The 21,278-nt window shown below is 43.8% G+C and overlaps 1 protein-coding gene and 1 long non-coding RNA gene across 15 annotated transcripts in view; one reads left to right on the top strand and one right to left on the bottom strand.

The window, feature by feature from the left end:
* The window catches only part of ABCC4 (ATP binding cassette subfamily C member 4), a 286,538-nt gene that overhangs the window by 78,083 nt on the left and 187,177 nt on the right, over positions 1–21,278 (bottom strand). For all 14 annotated transcript variants that reach the window (XM_042979281.1, XM_042979303.1, XM_042979308.1 and 11 more), the window contains one exon: positions 13,888–13,967. In XM_042979281.1, the coding sequence (XP_042835215.1) occupies positions 13,888–13,967 (80 nt within the window). The remainder of the gene's footprint in view (positions 1–13,887; positions 13,968–21,278) is intronic.
* Positions 10,649–14,699, top strand: LOC122236691. The gene is made up of 2 exons (XR_006214885.1): positions 10,649–10,913; positions 14,443–14,699. It is a non-coding gene; the product is annotated as an uncharacterized LOC122236691 (long non-coding RNA).

Here is a 21,278-nt window from a genome sequence, read left to right on the forward strand (position 1 = left end):
TCATGTGGTGGTTATTTATGGGCCTGACAACTCGGTGACAGTTCTTTTGATGCAATATAATGCTATTACCAAACTCTTCCTCCCACTTAAAAAGGTATGTAGTGCTTTAAAAATAACTACCCATTATGCAATACTTAACATGCAGATGTTATGCTAAGAATTTTATTAAAATGATTTAATTTTGTCTTCACAACAACCCTTATGAAGTGTGCCATTTTTCTCTCTCCTACAGATAAAGAATGTGTGGCTCTGTGAGGCAGAACGGGAAGAGGCAGAGCAGGGATCAAACTCAGAAAGGCAGACTGCGGGGATTGGGAGGGCTCCCACCATAACCCCTCCACGATATTTTAAAGCTAGTTACATTATAAGTGATGCCCATGAACACATAATCACATTTACAGGAGCACACTCGGGGCACATGGGTGGCTCAGTCGGTTAAATGTTCGACTTCGGCTCGGTCATGATCTCACGGTTTGTGAGTTCGAGCCCAGCGCCAGGTTCTGTGATGACAGAGCCTGGAGCCTGCTTCAGATTGTGTCTCCTTCTCTTCTGCCCCTCCCCCGCTCATGCTCTCTCAAAAAGCCTGGGTGGCTCAGGTGGTTAAGTGTCCAACTTAAGTTCAGGTAGTGATCTCACTGTTCATGAATTTGAGCCCCACTCACACTCTCTCTCTCTCTCAAAAATAAACATTGAGAAAAAATTTTTGAATCTATAAAAAAAAATTTACAGAAGCACGCTCAACCCTCACACCATTAAAACATGAATATTTTCTTTTTCTTTTTTTTTTTTTTAATATTTGTGGGCCTGGGGTGTGGTGGCGGGGGTGGGGGGGGGGGAGGCAGGGGCAGAGAGAAGAAGAGACAGAATCTGAAGCAAGCTCCAGGCTCTGAGCTGTCAGCACAGAGCCCGACACAGGGCTCGAACCCATGAACCATGAGATCACAACATGAGTCAAAGGTGGGTGCTTAATACTGAGCCACCCAGGTGCCCAAAAGCGTTTCCTACAGAACCAAGAGCACTGGCAAAAAAAAAACATTTGCGGGGTTCTTACAACCTCAGGTAGGATCACACTAAACAGATACAGAGGTCTGTTTTTTTATGCTGCCTTCCTTCTTCCTTTGGAACTGCGAGTGGCTCCGACTTGGCCATCCACCATAATCTGACCGGACAGGCAACATACCTGGTAGCTATAAGAGCTGGCATACATAATGACACACAGACCCATGACTGCTCTCTGCTGGGATATGGGCTTATGAATGACATCTCTGAGGCGAGGGACTCTTCCACAGTGTGGACCCACTAATCAGAATCAAAGGGTTTTAGGGTGCCTGGGTGGCTCAGTCGGTAAGTGTCCAACTTCAGCTCAGGTCATGATCACCCAGTTCATGAGTTCGAGCTCTACATTGGGCTCTGTGCTGACAGCTCAGAGCCTGGAGCCTGCTTTGGATTCTGTGTCTCCCTCTCTTTCTGCCCCTCCCCTACTTGCACTCTGTCTCTCTCTCTCTCTCTCTCCCCCCCCCCCACCCCCACCCCCCCCGCTTATGCTCTATCGCTCAAAAAATGAACAAATGTTGAAAAAAAAAAAATCAAAGGGTTTTCACCAGCCGCACTTGGCATCACTACCTGGATATCCCAAATAGAAACTTGGCCAAACCCACTATTCTTGTGGTGTCTTCCTCCCTCTCCATGGCTTTCTACCAACATTCCAAATCCAAATCCCTGCACTGGAGACATGAGTCTCCCTGTGATCTGCCTCCTCTATACCTATCCATCTTTATCCCCTCTGATGCCCGATCTCAAACTTCACATTATGGTGTCCTTGCAAACTTCCTAGGCTCTCTTGGACTTCCTGTCATTGGTGCCTGCTTCTCCCTTACATGAGGCTCAGGGATCACTGGCTTCTCCCCTACACGAGGCTCAGGATCACCGGGAAGCCATCCCCAACTTTCCCAGGCAGGGTTACAGAGAGGTCCTAAGTACTACAATCTGAACTAATAGTTGGCCAATTCAGAAATAAATAATACAAAATCTTAAAGTTTTGGTTTAATTTAAAATCACGTACAGGGGCACCTGGGTGGCTCAGTCGGTTAAGCGTCCGACTTTGGCTCAGGTCATGATCTCACGGTTCGTGGGTTCAAGCCCCGCATGGGGCTCTGTGCTGACAGCTCAGAGCCTGGAGCCTGCTTCGGATTCTGTGTCTCCTCTCTCTGCCGCTCCCCTGCTCATGCTGTCTCTCTCTCTCAAAAATAAATATTAAAAAAATTTAAAAAAATAAAAATTAAAAAAAAATAAAAGCATGTACAGATCTGGTGTTGGAGTGTCTCAAGGTCTTTCTTACAAAACTCACACCCATAATGCATCACCTAGGACTTCGAAGACACTTTGTGAGGCTCTCAGCACAGATTCCTCCTGTATTTCTCCAACTCCCTCCCCCGCAGTCACTTGTCTCATCCATACCTAATTACTTAAAGCCATTTTTTTTTAAGCGGAGCCTTTTATTAAGCCTTCCCAAAGCACTCCACTTGGCATTCCTACTTATCAGTTCACACAATAAGTACTGTCATTATGAGATGACAACATGGGTAAGGAACAGGAACAAGTCTAGGAAGAATCACAACAGACTCTGGCAAAAGAGAAGGCCAAAGAATGGAGCGGAGAGAGTGCGTACCCCAGAGACAGCCACTAGAAGCTCATCTTACAGTGGGATGGAGAGGAGCATGAAATGCAGGAATCGGAGAAAAAGGAGGAATGGATTGAACACCAAGAACGGTGGCTGACTCTGCCATCCTTTCTACAGCATTCCTTAGCGAAGAAATTAAAAAATGACTAAGGACTAGTATTTACCTCCGGAGGTTCAAGGACAGGTTTAGAGTTAACGTCTTAACTTTCCAGCTTCACTCAATTCGTGTTTTGCTAACTTCATCCGTAATTCTCCCGAAAGGAGAAAGCCTCATAGAATAAATCAGATCATGTAACACTGTCAGGCTTCCAGGAAACCTGGGGTCCTGGCATCCCAGCGCACTGAACTGAAATGGGAGAAGCAGAGCCAGAAGCCCAGGGAAGCCTGGCATGGAACAAGGTCGCCCGCTGCCCCGTCCTGAGACGCCAGTACAGATGCTGGCTGGAACCAGCAAGGCGGGAGGAGGAGGAAGCCTTCTGCCACAAAGCCTTTTGCAAAAGACCACAAAAAGGAGACCGAAATCTGAAACATTAAGATCCTTTCCAGGAAGTAGCCAAGGGCACAATTCATAGGCAACCTCCCAGCACATGCAACAACACGAACCACATTATCACCCTTGTTGATCTTCAGTAAAATCCACCAAATGGGAATAACATGTTCAAAGGAGATAGATGTCCTTGTCGCCCTTAGAATTACATGGTGAGCGGCCACTTTCCTGCTCAAAGATTTTGTATGGGGCCAAGGGTTCACAGGTTCAAATATAAATTCCTCAGACAAGTTTTCCAGGTTCCCTTAAACTGCAGACCATGATTCACAGAGAGCCCTACATAAAACCCTCTGTTACAACCACAAACATTATTTTCCTTGCCTTACAGTTTAAGATGTACATCCAGCTACTTGATTTGAAAGGGTTGCTAATCAATAACATGACTGCTCCTTGAGGGTATATGTGCATTTATATTTACACACGTACACACACCAGATAAAGCATAGACAAGCTCTGTTGCCTGAAATCAAGTAGACCAGAACTCTTATCTTCACAGAAGAGAATGCTATTGCCTCCATTATCAAATCTTAAAATTGAGAGTTTAGATCCTTAAGTATTCAAAATGTAAATTTGCTACTTGGACATTCGGTTAAATTAACTATAAAGTATTTATTTTTTACATGTAAATGATAAACTTATTACATTCAGTGTATACACTTCTAGTGTTTAAATTTAACAACTTAACTTTTAACTAGATTTGTGTCATTGTCTATAAGGAATGTATTTCTAACCCCTAGTACTAGCACAGTATAAAATCACCTGTTGTTCACTGTTTTAATGTAAAGTTAAGCTTCTGTTTTTCAACAAAATCTTAAGAAATGCTCCTTTGTTTTCATCATAGCCGATTACTTTTCCTGGTTTACATAACAGTACTCCAGAGCTACGTATATCACAACCCAAACAAATGTGCATTAAAATGTGTAAATATTGTATCTTCTACTTCATGATGCTCACACCTAAAACATAGTCACAACTTCTCCTATACTTGTATTTGAAATCAGATTTATCATTAGCTAAGGAATAAAGTTCTTGAAAATAGCAGCTCTCAGTCTGGATTTTACAACCAGCAAAAATTTGAAAAAGCATTCATGAAGGAGGAAAGTGATTTGTCCATCTTTAATTCTAAAGAAAAAAGAGGGGCGCCTGGGCAGCTCAGTTGGTTGAGCATCTAACTCTTGATTTCAGCTCAGGTCATGATCCCAGGGTCATGGGATCGAGCCCCGTGTCAGACTCCACACAGAGCATGGAGCCTGCTTAAGATTCTCTCTGGCTCTTGTTCACACGTGCTAAAAAGATAGAAAAGAGAGAGAGAGAGAGAGAGAGAGAGAGAGAAGGCCAGCACCACAATTTCAAAAGATTTACATCTCAAATACCATGGGATCACATTACATGAGCACTTTTACGACTTTTGTTGAAGAGGCAGCATAGGCACCAGATGACAAATAATTTAATTATTATTAGAGATTCCACCTGGAATCTCCCTCATTGAGAAGAGTCTGATGTGATCAAAACACAGGAAGGGGAACTCTGCTTCTCCTTCATGAACATAAACGAGTATAACTCAATAATATAAAAATAAAAGCCTCAAAGTGATCGCTTACTAGATGTGTGATCCTGGACGAATTATGTAACTCCTCTGGGCCTCATTTCCCTCATCTGTGAGAACAGCACAATAACTGTACATAACTCATGGAGTTGCCAGAAAGATGACAGATTATACAAATAAAAGATCTGAAACAAGTTTGGGCACCCAGGAAGGAGTCTCTAAACATTAGCTAGGATTAATGTTATTTCCAGGTCATTTGGACTACCTATCACCTTTTGTACTGACTTTACACCTTCTGGCTAAGAGCCACTCGACTATATTTAAAAAACAAAATGTCCGAAAGAGAAAAACAGAAAATTCAGCTTTGCAGGGTGGGGAGGAATCCTACACCATCCTTTTTCTTTTTTCCATGTTACCTCAGCTAGGGGCAACCTGGTGCTTGAGAGCCACTGCCCTAAAAAGGGTAGGCTGCTGGAAAGATAAGAGGTCCACGCTGACTACAGAGAACCACTTTCCTATTTGGGGAATAACTCAATACAGTTTTCATGACTTGAATGAAATACAAAGTGCTGATCTGCCTCAGTTCCTGAAGCTGTGCTGAGCATGAGAGAATGCCATGAAATACAGCCTTAGAGCCTTGCCTTTAAGGGATTATGCATATTTTGATGACTTAAAACATTAGAAAAAATATTTAAGCCTCATGATTAGCATCAAATATACATTTTTTTCAATTTTGAAGTATGAGCATGATGTCCCTCCTCTGTTTATAATATTCCAGTGGTTTCCCGTTGCATCCAGAAGAGAACCCGAACCTCTTAACCTATGGAGTCCAGTTCTGCCTAGGTCTCAAGTGCCCTCTTGCCTACGTCTCCACTCTGTTCACTGCCTGGCTTTCTCTTTACCTGGGAACATGCCACTTTGCTCCCATCTTGAGCATCTGCGCATGTTTCTTTTCCTGAGCACACACTCTGCCCATCTGCTTCCAAGTCTTTTCTGCATGGCTGTTTCCTTCATATTTTCCAAACTCAAAAATCACCACTTCCTTGCTCACCATGTCCCAACAGTCCCGGAAGTCACCTGCAAAGACTTCCCATTCCTTAATGCACTAGGAGATTATTATAATTGCCTTATAAACTTAACTGTTTACCATCTGTCTTTTGCAGTGGAATGTAAACTCCTGGAAGCCAATGCCCGATTCACTCCTCTACACACCAGTGCCTAGAAAAGTGCCTGGTACACAGGAAGTACTAACTGACCGAGTGGAAGTGAGGTCGTAATGCAATTTGCTCAGCACTGCACTCGGCCACGGTTCGAGGATCCCAGCTTCTTCAGAGGGGATAGGGATAGTTTTATTGCAGAACAAAGTGCCCAAGGAAAGCTTCGCTAATAGGAAGAAGAGACTTTTGATGGTCTGTGAAGAATGAAGACAGTCTATTTGAGGTTGCATCCAAGGTGTATATGTAACACATAGAAGAGCATCAATAGTCCTCCTGGCAGGCATGTAGAATTCCCTTCCAGGAGTTGTAGAGAGATTAAACTTAATACCTAGAAGATGGGAATCGTACTCTCTAGGCCTGAGCTCTGCTGTCATACAAATCACCAGCAAACAAAGCAAAACAAACCTATTCAGATATATATTCCGAGACAGCACTGCGGTGTGAGGAAAGGGTGTGAACCCCTGTTCCCACGTTGGGCACGGCCCGTCTTAGAGGAAAATGAAATCCAGTTATCCCTTGAAGGGTCTTACCCTTCTATGACATATTAGAGTCTTTGGTTCAGAGAAGAAAATACATGAAGTTCTGAAATAAGCAAATACACTGGCATCTGAAAGCAAAGAACAAAGGTATCTGCTTATCTCAGAAGACCACGGGCAGGTTAATCTATGTATCACAGTATTCATGAGGCATATTCATGAGGCAAAGACAGAAGAAAACAAATAATCAAAGATGGGTCTTTTTTATAACTACGAAATGTTAAATTAAGATCTCATTTAAGGGAGTGAGAAGGAACTAGCTGAGGAAAAGGATACAGAATAAACACTTTAAAGTAATAAAAGTTATTAAAATGATCAAGTATCTCTCAAGGCTTATCAAATATACCAAGGATGAACAGAACTGTCAGAAAGGAGTCGAACACCCTTGGCACTAACTTTATCCTTTCAAACAAAGCTAAGCAACTGCCTTCCAGCTCCTATCTCTTCCTGAGCTCAGGCTCAGGTCCCACATGGGCACTCACTTCCAGAAGCATTTCCTGCTCCACCACCCACAGGAGCCTCTTCCTCTCTGATGGAGGGTCACTTCCTGAAAGCTCAGGTGAGCTCCTGGACCTAACAGCTTGCCTCCCAGGACTTCCTCTGAGGCACTCGGCAAAATTAGCATTCCAAACTCAGCCAAGGATGAATTTTTGGACAGCTCCCTCTCCTGGGGGTGGGGGTGGGGGTTGGGGAGGGCTGGAGGAGAGCCATGAGGGCAGGGCCTCACGCCTACTCACCTCTGTATCTCAAGACCTCGAATCTAACCCCTGGTTATCAGTGGGGATGGGGGGGGGGGATGTTGGGATGAAGAGATACACTACCCCCCATAGCACCCACATAAGCCATAAAACCCAAACAACCTAGCAACACTGAGCAAACTCCTTCAAAAACAGCTTGCTCTTATGTCAACTTCCTCTCCTCTGACTTACAGCCTTTGCAATCTGGCCTCCTTCTATCCTGAACCTCCTCCAGCTGCTCCTTGGACTCCTAATCGTCAAATCCAACTGACTGCTTTCTGCTTCCTCACCTCCTCCTTTGCACTGAACACACCTGTCTTCTTTTGGTTTTCCAGCACCAATTTTCCTCCTTTCTCCCTCACTGTTCATTCTGTGTCTCGTCTGTCTGCGTTCTCTTCTCTGCCTTTCTCTTTAAGTATTAAGGTTTCCGTAAGGTTCTGGTCTTGGCCCTTAAAAATGCTTCACTCTCTCTGGGCAATCTTATCCACCCACCCCCCCACCCCCCCATCAATGACCTGCTCAGAGAAGAATACACAGGCTCTATGTTCATGCCAGATCTTAAACACCAGGCTCACACCCCCAACTATCTGCAGGATGCCCCCACCTGGATGTCCCAGAACTCTTCCTAAGATAAGTGAACTGAAAATTGCAGACAAGGACTGGAAATCAGACTGGTCTCACGCTAGAGCTTTATCCTCTCTCCTACACAGTTTCCCTCCTTTTATAAGGTCACACAGCATTGTAACTGCTGACCTTCGGTCTCTCCCAAGAGAATGTGCCTCATGGAAGACAGGAATTAAACGGGTTTTTTTTTTTTTTTGAAGTTTTATTTTTGAGAGAGAGCAAGAGTGAGCAAGCGTGGGGGGGTGGGAGGGGGGTAAAGGGAGAGGTGGACAGAGGATCTGAAGTGGGCTCCATGTTCACAGCAGAGAGCATGATGTGGGGTTCGAACTCACGAACCGTGAGGTCATGACCTGAGCCGAAGTCGGACGTTTAACTAAGCCACTCAGGTGACCCTGGAGGACAGGAATTAAATGTCATTCAGTTCCACAACCAAGCCCAGCAGGTGCATGGCATGTTGAACATGGGAAGTGCTGGCCAAATGAAGGCAGACACAGATTCCATCTTTGTCAGCACATGGTAGGAGCTCAATAAAAGATGGGGTGGAGAAAACAAAAAGGAAGACACGTTACAGGAATGAGAAAATATGGTAGCATTACAAATCTGCACACCACAGACACATAGTAAGAAACAATGTTTCCCTTTTGGGACAAACAGTCAAGATTCTCCATTATGTATCTAGTTGCACATATGTTCACAAAACAACAGATCTGCACAAATATTACACCTGTGTATTCAAAATCATTAAAAATTAATTTGTCATTAATTAAAACTTAAATGTTATTAGAATATTAAAAATATTACATATTTTCTTGGTACCTTTATTAATTAATCATTGTTTTAAGAAAATTAAAGACTAGGGGCACCTGGGTGGCTCAGTCAGTTGAGCATCCAACTCTTGATTTCAGCTCAAGTCATGATCCCAAGGTCATGGGACTGAGCCCCACATCAGGCTCTGTGCTGAGTGTGGAGCCTGCTTAAGATTCTCTCCCTCTCTCCCTCTCTCTCATTCCATCCCTCTGCCCTGCCTCCAGTTTGCATTCTCTAATAAGAAAGAAAGAAAGAAAGAAAGAAAGAAAGAACGAAAGAAAAGAAAGAAAATTAAAGACTAGATTTATGCTGCTGGTATTTGTGCTATGGCATTAGGAAGTCAGCCAAACACTCAAAAATGGACATTTTAATCACTACCTCTATGCTTTTGTTTACCCAAATACATCACGTTTTGAAGGCCAAAGTCCTATTCATCATTGATTTGTCATGTCTGAGGTCTAGATGAAGATCTTGACACTATTTGTATTTTGATCCCTATTTTTGTAAAGACATGTAGTTTTAACATGTGAAGAACTATATCTGGCTTGATAGATTACTTGGTTTTAAAAATATCGTTAATACTCAAAGCTGTTACAATTTTCATGAAAGCGAATAAACAAAACGTGTCTGAACAACACTGGTAAGCCAGATGTGCCCTGCCAGCCATTGGCTAACTTATCTGATAAGCCCAGGGCAACCCTGAGGTAACCTGCAGACTGCTGTTATTTTGGATTGTAGGAATCATTTATTTCCTACAATATACTCAGAAATTTACCTCACTTCTGGCCCAGCCTTCCAAAATAGAAGGTCGACAATCGAACTTTCTTCATTCACTACCGTTCCGTGCCCAGGTCAGTTCGGGCTCCCAAATCCCACACAGGAACCCCACTCTAACACAGGACAACAGGAAATGACATACAATTTCAAAATCCAAGGTGTCACAGTCTCCCACGAGCTGGATTAGGAACAGCTAACTATCCAAACAAAACAAAACAAAAAATAAAAAAATAAACAAAACCCTACAAATATTTACACAAATATAAATCTTTTGTTGAAGTCCAAGGGACAAAGTTAGGAAAATAAGCTCTACCTGGTCAGCAAATATACTCAGGTTTTAAACAGAATTGTCTTATCTCACGGGTAATAAAATCTGCCCCTGATTTCTGACCTGCTTCTACAGAGTATTACTGACTCCAGCCACCACGGCTCAAATGGAAGGTTCTGTTCTCCCGTCTCTCCCGTTTCTCAGCATCAGACTCCATTGGAAAAACAATGAAGTTCTAACCCAATGGTTCACATTTCTGAACTCTTGCTTACAAAACCAACAAAACTATCATTGTCTTACAGAAAAAGCAATCAAACATGCGTAATATGGATTAAAAAGCTCACATGGATACCTGTAATCACATTATTTCTATATCGATTTGATTTTAACTCTCCAAAAAATGCATGATCATATACGTATCTTTAGTAAGGGGGAAACACACACACACACTGCACAAGACAGTCTTAATCTGAATATTCTGATAAGTGGAAAGCTTAACTCCCTATTCAGGAAGGTATCTCAGTTTTAGATTTCAGTTTGCGTTCTATTCGTTACTATGTAAATCCTGCCAAGTTCTTTCTGGCTCCGGAATACCTGATGTAGAGGATATGCAGACTGGGAAGGCCCACATCTCCTGCAAGATAATACCAAGGGGAACTTCTTGACAAGGAAATTCCCAATCCTTTTAAAACTCAACCGTTTCAATTAAACTCACCTGTTACACTCGGAAAGACTCAGGATCTGTGAGCTTCTGTGAGCTTCCCCGGGGCTGCCACAGTCAGAACATTTTTACCCAAAGAACCAGATGTGAGACATTAAAACCGGGGGGGGGGGTTCCCGGTGCCAGGAGCTGATTCTGCTACTGACATCAGAAACAAAGGCAACAAGGCAACGTTCTAGTATCTCAGTTCCGAAAGAGGCTAATGAAACTCTTTAGAAGAGTTTCTAAAGAGGTCTGAAAGTTGTTTCCCTTTTAGATTCCCATGCAATTGGGAAGGTGCCGCTGTTCACACAGGTAATATTCGTGATAACCTGTATGTTTTCCCTAATACTTAAAACTTTTAAATTTCTCAGAGGACTGAGTCAACGTAGGTAAAATTTCCTTTAAAAAACTCTCACCCACCTGAGAAAGGCCAAACAAAAACCAGATAAACTACTTAAGCAACGCCACGAGGTGAGTCAAACTGATTGTCATTTTGACCTTGCTTTGCTTTAATTCAGGAGCCTATTTAGAAATGTAACAAGCAACCCTCTTCATTCGGCTCAGCTAGCAGAGCTAATAGGCTTCTAATTAATTTCCAGAAGATTGCTGTTATAACTAACAGGTTTTAAACATTTGGTTGATTGGGGAAAATGAATTGAATATAATGTATTTGATTTGGAAAATTAGTTTTCATTCTATGTGCTTACCCTAATAGTGTTTATTTTAACTTTACATGATTCCATTAAGAGTCTCAGAACACCACTGGGTTGTTTTTATCCTTACAGAGTCCTAACCAACTTAAAAAAAAAAAAAAGTAATCAATTTACATTTTGATTTTTGTTGGCCTTTATTTGAGGGCAGGTTAAATTCATTTTTGTGGCTTTAATAAAAAAAAAAAAATCTTCGCTTGCTAATATAGCAACGGGCCCAAATACTTCAAAATGATCCTAGTGATACCTCAGTCAAAAGTCTGCTCATCGCATGCAAATCCTTTGGAGAAAGGCCTCTGCACACAAAGTAAGATGAACCAGTTACTGCATTGTTTATGAAGTTTCCCTTGATTCCTCCTGACAACCATTTAAACAATGAATGTTGGGAAATGTCCCTCAAAGAATCAACAACAATGGCAGGGATCAGAGCTTTTATATTTAGCTAATACTATTTTTAAAAGGAGAAAATATTTCTTCCTGAAGGGATTATGGGAAGCCTTATTAAAGACACCTGCAAACAAAACAAGTGACAATAGATCTTTATCATAATTGATAACTGAGTTATCCTTTAGACAAAACTCCTTTCTTGGAGACAATAACATCGAGATTTACCTCTGCTATTAGAGTCAAGAAATCAGCTAATCGGGACTACTGGTATTCCACCAGGATAAGTCTCACCAAGATTAAGTGAGCAGATAATAAAAAGGCCCTTGTCTCTCTGGTTAAAGAGAAGTACAACGAGATTAGAATTTTCTGAGGCTGCTCAGAATGTTTTATAATGAACTCAGGTGGCATCGATCCCTGTGTCTCCATATATCATTCAGAAAGAGGTGGGTGACTCTGATTATGAGGACTAACTATGTGCTGAGCACGCAGTGGGACAGCCCGCTTTTGCAAACTCGGCCTCTGCCTTAACTTGCACTTGCAAAGAAACAGAATCTTTCCCCAGATCTTCTCAAAGCGATAAACAATCTCTGTCAAAATGTGACTCTGTTTTAGTGAGAGATTGCTTCTTGGGGATAAATTACACAGCAAAACCCAGCAGGGCACATTTATACAATAAGCTTGCAGAAGAGGGAAGGAAAAATCAGAGATCCTCGCAGTAAAAGTACTCTGCCTCGGAGTCTCCTTTCTTCACACCAGTAACAGCGCACGTCTTTCCTCGTTGGCTACACTGTTTGCAGGCAGATATTCATTGCTCCATTTCCCCTGTGACTCACAGAAATGCCTGTGGTCATTTCGGGCCTATTACTGATTTTTATGACATAGCTAATTTTCCAAATTAAGTAATTCTGGCTCCTTTTATAACAATGGCTCCAGAAAAATCCCTAAGTTTTGACTGGAAGCGCATCTGGGCATTGAAAAAAAAGTGTGGGGAAGGGGGGGGCGGTTGGGGGGGGGGGAGGAGGAACCATCAGGATGAAGCGATAATTGCAGACCTCAGTGGTAGCATTTCTACTTCCTGGCCTTACAATGAGTTCATCATTAGACCACTGAGGAGAGTGAAACACAAGGTCATGAAGTATTAGCAACAGCAGCGGCGATTTTAGAAAATGTGCATGCAGTTGTTGATAAAAGCACTTCATTTAAAAAAACAAAAAACAAAAAACAAAACCCTTGGAAATGAAGAAGAAAGTCCCCTGGCCTGAATCACTGAAAAGTAGACAGAATTAAACAGCAGGAAAAGCATCCCATGTGTGCAGCAATACTGAGCAAGCAGATGAGGCATGAGATGACCCAACATACTTCTTCAGAACCTCAAGTTCATAGACAAAACAAATGCTGTAGAGAAGGTATTTGCAGGATTGCTGGGTTTAAAACACACACATATACATACACACCTTAAGACTTAGCACAATCTGGGGCGCCTGGGTGGCTCAGTCGGTTGAGCGTCCGACTTCAGCTCAGGTCACGATCTCACGGACCGTGAGTTCGAGCCCCGCGTCGGGGTCTGGGCTGATGGCTCAGAGCCTGGAGCCTGCTTCCAGTTCTGTGTCTCCCTCTCTCTCTGCCCCTCCCCCGTTCATGCTCTGTCTCTCTCTGTCTCAAAAATAAATAAACGTTAAAAAAAAAAAATTTAAAAAAAAAAAAAAAAAAGACTTAGCACAATCAGCGTGTGAAAGAAAAGCTGCCTAGAAAAACAAGAAGGACATTTTCTGAGATGACTCTGATCCTGTACTCAAATTATTGGCTTAAATGTACTTGCCTTTAAAGGCTTTGTATCTACAATAACTGCTCTCTATTGTCCTTGCTAACGAAGTATTATTTTCACCTTATTATTACTAATCTTTTCTTTGTCAGTAACCACACCTGGTTTTATCCCCCAAAAACGGTGCAGTAAGTATTTGTCCTTTGTGGTAATACAATGCATAATTTAGTTAATCTAGGCTATCTTTCCGTGCGAGGTGACTGTTTCTATATTATGAAATGTGTTCACGGTCGAGTGAGATCCATGCCAGATGCCTGGAAGGCAGACGGAGAGCCGCTTACCAAGCTTGTAGCTGCTTCGAACCCACCTTGACATGACTCTGTAGCCGCTCCTACACCCGGGGTATTACTCATGTGAACTTGGCCTCCGAATCAGAGCCACACCTTCCTCTTACCGCCACGGCCTTTACGAAGATAACGCCACTTCATCAGGCCGAAGGGCCCACCCACGGCCCCCAAGGAAAGGACTGGAAAAAACAGGAACTGCAGTTCCCATGCGAGAACTTGGGTGTCACTGCCAGCATTACCTGAATGAAGTCCAGAAACGTCAGGGGCAGCAAGTCGTCCATGTGCCCGATGTCTTTGGAGAAGCGGTTCAAAATCCCTCCTACAACAACAGGACGCGAGACATTACTCACTTCCCCAGGCCGGCCCTTTAAGAGAAACGATTCACAGGCAAGTCAAAACATTTGAAACGTATATGTATTTAACGTATCACGCGTTCATACGAAATAAGCCAATGTCAGTGGTGAAGAAAAAGAAAACAGGATGATACCCAAAGAAAAACAAAAATACCACCAACGGCAGTGGGCAGGGAGTTGAAATTTGGCCGACTTTTGATAAAATGGAGAGGAAAAAAACGTTACAGCGGTACAGGGAAGGGTTGGTGGATTTTAGAACATTCCCTCCTTTTAGATGCCATCTAGGATGCCCATTCGGGGGCTGAGTTGGTAAATAAACAATTGCAAAATACATAAACTGACCCCCAATTGTTATACTAATTTTGCTTTAGTAATCAGAATTTTGCTAAGTGGTAGTTTTTAAACAGATGTAATTATAACCTCCCTTTTTTTCCCCCTCAGGATGGTTCACAGCATCTCACGTTTTGGCAAATGTTGGAATCCTGCCATTCCCCGGTTGTGAGTTTTCTACTAGGATTATAAGTCGCTATTTTCTGAGGTACACCAAGTGTGACACAGACTCCTTCTTAGATTTCCAACACAACCAGAGGAACGTAGGCAGGAAAGAAGAAATATTACTTAATGATTAAAGGTGGTTTCTTATTACTCATTGTATATCCCTTCTCAGAATCCATGAGAACAGGACATCCTAAAGGCTTGAGAACTGGAATGTGAGAACAAACTTTCAATAAATATCTAGTCTTTTAAATGATAAGATTTTAAAGAAATGGAAGCTACACACACACACACACACACACACACACACACACACACACACAGCCTATTTTGGTGTAAGCAATTCCTGAGAAATGCGTTTGTCTAGATCCCTGAACTTCTTTTGTACTGGAGGCTTCAGGAAGCCAGCCTGCAGGGGAGATGTGTCAGAAGTGACTTCCTCCCGGGCCCTTCATACTAAGCTACAACTGGACGCTGAATGGCCAGAGGCTGGCAGCCGAGCCTCCACTGCCAGGAAGCAGGGAAGCCCAGGGTCACTCAAGCAAAGAGCTGGAACAACTGAAGGCTTCACTAGGCCACCGTGACACTCCCAGGCCTCCATTTTCCTGACTCAGGTGTAGGAAATACAGACTCCAGAAAACAGCTTCTTATGGTGACACTTTTGGTAGGCTGGGTGACAGCTTTTCTGAGCCTCTAACAATACCTCCTTGAGAGGGTGATTCTGAGGATTAAATGGGCTCATGCATGTGAAAGAACCTAGTCGCAATGCCAGGTACATTATCAGGTGCTCAAAACAAAACACCAAGGTAAGAGAATTGCTGTTACCCACAGGATCGGCAGCTAGTCTCCTGAGAAAGTCTGACAACCAGGCACTGTCAGGTCAACCTGTTAAAATGCACATTCAGTAGCTTCAGGCTGGAGCTGAAGATTCTGCGTTTCTAGCTCACTCGGCGGGGTGGGGGGTGACGCCCTTGTTGCTGCTCTCCAGACCACACTTTGAGGGCCAAAGGTTAAGTGGTTGTTTGGCCAGTTGTGCTTTAGAAACATTAAAATTAGACGGACAATTTCCCACATATTCTTACAGATTTTGTGGACTACCTAGTTATTTTTTAACTTCCCAAAGTATCAATACCAAGATAAGAAAAACACACATCTAAAAACGTTAAAAGACACAGTTTAAAACACTGGTAATTTCTTCAAAGGAAAAGTACCGCTTTTCAACATAGTCAGGACTCAGAACACTGCAAAAGTATGGTTCAGCTTAAAAAATACTGAAACCAATGGGGTGCCTGGGTGGCTCAGTCGGTTGAGCGTCCGGCTTCGGCTCAGGTCACAATCTCGTGGTCCGTGAGTTCGAGCCCCGCGTCGGGCTCTGTGCTAACGGCTCAGAGCCTGGAGCCTGTTTCGGATTCTGTGTCTCCCTCTCTCTCTGCCCCTCCCCTGTTCATGCTCTGTCTCTGTCTCAAAAATAAATAAACGTTAAAAAAAAATTTTAGAAAATACTGAAACCAATACTCAAGTTGTTGTTGTTGTTGTTGTTTTTAAGATGAAAAAGCAACAGAGATGAATGATATGTAAAAATCATCCCCTTTACCTTCTACCAGAAGCAGGAGTCTTAGGGTCTGAGAGAACCATGATTGGCGCACAGCATAAAATACAAGGAGAACACAAACAACTGGGAAAAACCAACTCTCCCAACACAGCTACTACAATAAGTGAACTGAACTGGATGTCAAAGACTGTCAAAACCCTAAACTCTCATTCACCAGGAGGCAGAGTCCAGAAAATGTGAGATTAGAAGAGTCAATAAATTACTTCCTTGCTCCAAGAAACAATTAATGGGACGAATGGTGTTTGCAGACTATTTCATCTGGCCCTGCCATAGACTGTTACAGTCAGAGCTGTGATTTCAAGTTCATGGCCTCATAGTTCTAAACTTTTCTCAAAGGTCCCCAAATCAAATCCGTATGATGAATTCCCTTCACACACATGCCATGCCTCTGCATCCAAATGGCATCTGGCCTGCTGGAACATCTCCAGGGATGTAGAGGGAAGGGGGATTCATGATAAGGAAGGGGAGCCCAATCCATTTTCAGATTCTATTCTGTTAGGCAGGGCTTTCTTACATTAAACCGAATCTTGCCTTCCTAGAACATGCAACCAACCCTCTGCTTATTCTGCTCTTAGAACCACACGGAATGAATCTAATTTCTCTTGACATGACAGCCCTTCAAATGCTCGCAGAAAGTTACTCATATCCTTTCCAGAGTGAGTCCCCGGTGCCTCAATTAGTCCTCATACAGCACAGTGTCCCATCTTGGCCATCGTGTCCTGCCCAGACTCAGATGGCCGGTCTCAGTGAATGCCTTGTGCCCGTGATTAAAATCAATAGCTCAGGCATCATTTGATTACCTTGGGGCAGACTCATAACACCATCTTCCCTACTCTGCACAGGATAAATAACCTATCTTGAGGCCAAAAAGCACAGTCCACTCTGGTGGCCAGATCGCATCTTAGACTCACATATAATGAAAATCCACATTGCACAGGTAAATTCGGGAGAACAACTGGGCAGTATGTATGAACAACTTTAAGAGTGCATCCCTTGCCTGGGTGGCTCTGTCGGTGAGACATCTGACTTCGGCTCAGGTCATGATCTCATGGTTTGTGGGTTCAAGCCCAACGTGAGGCTCTGTGCTGACAGCTCAGAGCCTGGATGGAGCCTACTTCAGAATCTGTGTCTCCCTCTGTCTCTGCCCCTCCCCTGCTTGCACTCTCTCTCTCTCTCTCTCAAAAATAAAATAAACATTAAAAAATTTTTTTCTTTAAAGAATGGATCCCTTATGACCTAGAAATTCCATTTCCAGGGAGTGAATAAAAAATGCATCAAATATGTTCAATGTGGGTTATTCAGCAAGTGAGAAGTAGGAACTTGAACAGTAAGTCTGAAACAAGTGTTTAATGTATTATGTGCAATTTAAATTTTTTTTTATCAGTGCTCTTTTTCTACAGTGACTATGTATGACTTGTGTAAGGAAGTAAGTTGGGGAGGGGAGAGAAAGGCTGGGAACAAAGGACGGGGTGGGCAGAGACCTCCCTTGAAGTCCACACCACCAGAGAACCAACCAGGGTCCTCCTAACTGTTCTGTCCATAAGACAGGAACTCATGGAAGAGGTCATCAAACTTGTCCAAATACAAATTTTTAGCGAATCTTATTTTAAGAATGGATTCTACAGTCTGAAGTGGAGTCAACCACCTATTAGTCAGTGGAGTTCTGACATCTCTGCCATACCCAGGATACCTCAGCCTCCTTATAACCAAACTATAATGTGAAACTTCGAAGCTCCCAGGTCTAATGTGGGCCCTATTCTTTTCATGTGTTCTTTTTAATTTTTTTTAATATTTATTTTTGAGAGACAAACAGCATGAGCGGAAGGAGGGCAGGGCAAGAGGGAGGGAGACACAGAATCTGAAGCAGGCTCCAGGCTCCGAGCTTTCACCACAGAACCATGAACTGTGAGATCATGACCCGAGCTGAAGTTGGATGCTTCAATGACTGAACCACACAGGCACTTCTTTTTATTTTTTTAAACAAAAAAAGGCATGTTTAGGTATCATAAAATATTGAGATTTATTGAGGTATCTATTTTACATCAAATAATATTCACCCGTTTCAGGAATACAATTCAATGAATTTAAGTAATGTTACTGAGAAATACAACCATCGCCAAAGATTAGCTTGAAAACATTTTTGTTCCCCTAGTAAGATCCCTCATGCCATTTACAATGACTTCCTGTTCCCACTCCTAGCCTCAAGCAACAACTAAATCTACTTTCTTTCTCTATAAATTTGCCTTTTGGGGACATTTCATACAAATGGAATCATACCGTATGTTGTCTCTTGTGTCTGAATTCTTTTACTGAGCCCAACATTTCTGGGTCCATCCATGCTACACAGTATGTCAGTAGTTCCCTCTTTTTTTTTTTTTAATGTTTATTTTTGAGAGAGACAGAGAGATTGTGTGAAGGAGGGGCTGAGAGAGAGGGAGACAGAAGATCTGAAGCAGGCTCTGAACTAACAGCAAAGAGCTCGATGTGGGGCTCAAACCCACAAACTGCGAGATCGTGACCTGAGCCAAAACCAGGAGTCAGGATGGTTAACCAACTGAGCCACCCAGGTGCCTCAGTAGTTCCTTTCTTCTGATCTGTATTCTTTGGCACCGAAGTGGTCACGAACATTGGCACAGAAGGCCCCATCAGGCCATGCCACACCTGACCTAAAGGGTGAAAGTAGTTGTGTTTCATGAGGAGCTCTTGGATATTTGAACTTCTTTCCAGTGCTCATGTGTAGCTTCATGGAAAACTCTAGAACCTAATTATTTGGATAAAAAACGGCCACTGGTTGAATAGCCCTGCGGAGTCAGAAACGAGGAGCGCTGGGTCTGGGCCGGCTTATGAGTGTGGTGGAGCGTAGAGGGTAGGGTGGGGAGGACAAGCAGAACCGCTGGCCGGTGAGAAGGGGGAGCTAGCGCCTGCAAGCAGCCTGTGGCCAAGAGAGGCCACGGTCTCTCCAAAAGGGCAGAGAGAACGGACCCGTACCTGGCAGGTACAACGCATCGCGATGGGGTGGAGACGAGCGTTCGGTGGAGCCCAGAGACGGTCCCCGGGCTGAAAACTTGTGTGCGGCATGAGGGAGCAGGACGAGCATGGACTTTCTGCATCATTCTGCACAAACCAGTGCAGCCGAGACAAGCACAAGAACAGGAGTGGGAACTAAGGAAGTTTGGGAACTCAATGTTTCCATCACCTCTGGTGTCAGAACAGGTCGTCGACACGGCGGCTGCTGCAGGAATGGCCTAAATCGCAGCAGGAATCAGGAAACTGTCAGCGGGAAACACGCAAAGTGCTTGTCCTCTGACACCCGGTAGCCACCAGTCTTTAAGCAAGTCCTGCGGTGCCCGCTTACACACGACCCCTCATCTGTCAACAGGAGATGAGAATACTTGCCTCCACCGCACCACACGATAAACGAGACTGTGCTTGTGAAGGTGCCCTCTCAATTGTGATGTGGCAGGGTGTTGTCCGAGTTATCAACAGGGGATTTTAGAGCTTTTAGGAGGCACGAAAGGTCACCAGGGCTAGTAATTTCCAAACCACGTCTTGTCAAGAGTCTGAGATTGCACAGAGGTGCCTGGAAGAAGGAGGTGGCAGAGGAGGCGGAAGCCAACCTCACTCAGCTCCAGACACCCCACCCTTCCCCAAGCTGCCCCTAAACAGGCTCCCTTCCATCATCTGGACACACAGACAGGGGCGGCCTTTGAAGAAAGGGTTTTGAAGCTAACAGAGATGTTCAAATCCCTACAGATGAAGCTCCTTGTGACAGAGAGGAGGACCCGCGGTCCAGCCTTGCTCAGGGTGACACTTCATAAGGGGCAGGTGTTCCTGCCAAGTCATCCTGGGATTTCCACACATCAGAAAAAGGAGACGTGACAAAGTCTACTTTTTTCTAAGGACACAGCCATGGACCACCTTTCTCTTTTCCTCGTTCTCTTCCTACACTCTACTCACTTTCCTTCTAATGACTTCCTGTTTGCTTATGCGTATCAAATCTTATCTCCACTCCTTGATCTTCCAGGGCTTCCTTGGGGCACTTGGGTGTCCTACAAAACATCTTAAATTCGACACATCTAAACTGAACAGAAGCCTTAGAGGTTGACCCACAAATCCCCACGTCCAACTTTTCCAAATTTGCCTTAGACTTCTGCCCAAACACCAGCGTGAAAACTTTTAAGTCATTTTGACTTACCTCTACCTCACATAAATTACTAGCAGGACCTAACTTTGCATTTAAAATAGTCCGATGGAGATCCTCAATTTTTTTATCTGGCAAATCCAATCTGTCAAAGCTTTTAGGAACAGCGATGCAAGAAGGGACAGAAGAGAGGAACCCTCCTGGCCTCCCATCCATCACACCCGGCTGCATTCTTGCTCTCATGGGGGCCTTCCCTCTCTCCCACTCACCCGCCAAGAAGGCCCTCCCTCCTTGCTCAGTCCCACCCATCCAAATTTCTCAGCCCTTTCTCCTCCATGAAACCCTTGCTGACAAACACAGCTCCTAGACATGTGCCGGTCACTCGACCTCCTCCATCTTTATCGGACAGGCTCAGGAGACCGGGGCCACCCTCTCAGGAACCCGCCACAGGCCTGGCCACAGCTAACAGACCCAAGGGGCATGGGGTGACTGAGCCGCTGACTAGCTGAGAACCTAGAGGCCAGAGAGAGAAGCAGGAAAGTGGGACAGACTCCTCGCCCAAGCCAAGGGGCCTGGGTACATGCAGGAGCCCCAAGACAAAGGGCCCAGCTCCTGGGAAAGTGGGATGCCTGCTTCCTTGCAATCAAACTTTTGAACTTGGGTGGACCCTGTCCCTGTCATCCCAAGCGCCCTCACTAGAACTGTCACCATAGGTCCAACGAGAGATTTGCTTACTAAAATTAGGGAAATGATAGATTTTGTAAAGTTTAATGTTCAAATTCCTAATTACCCTTCTAGGTAACAAACGCTTTATTTATTGTAATCATTTTAGCAGAACCTCTTTCACGTGAACTACAGATTTTCCGTCTTTGCAAACAAAAGATACAGAGCATAAAATACTCTTTTCTTGACAACCCAGAATGAACATTCTGAACGTCGATGGTTTGACGGTTTCTAAACACGGCGCTGTCTTCTGGGGCTGCTTCAGGTTACCTGAGACACTCTCCTGCACCCCCCGCACACCATGGT

This window comes from Panthera tigris, chromosome A1 (assembly GCF_018350195.1).
Source record: "Panthera tigris isolate Pti1 chromosome A1, P.tigris_Pti1_mat1.1, whole genome shotgun sequence".
Classification (NCBI taxonomy): Eukaryota; Metazoa; Chordata; class Mammalia; order Carnivora; family Felidae; genus Panthera; species Panthera tigris.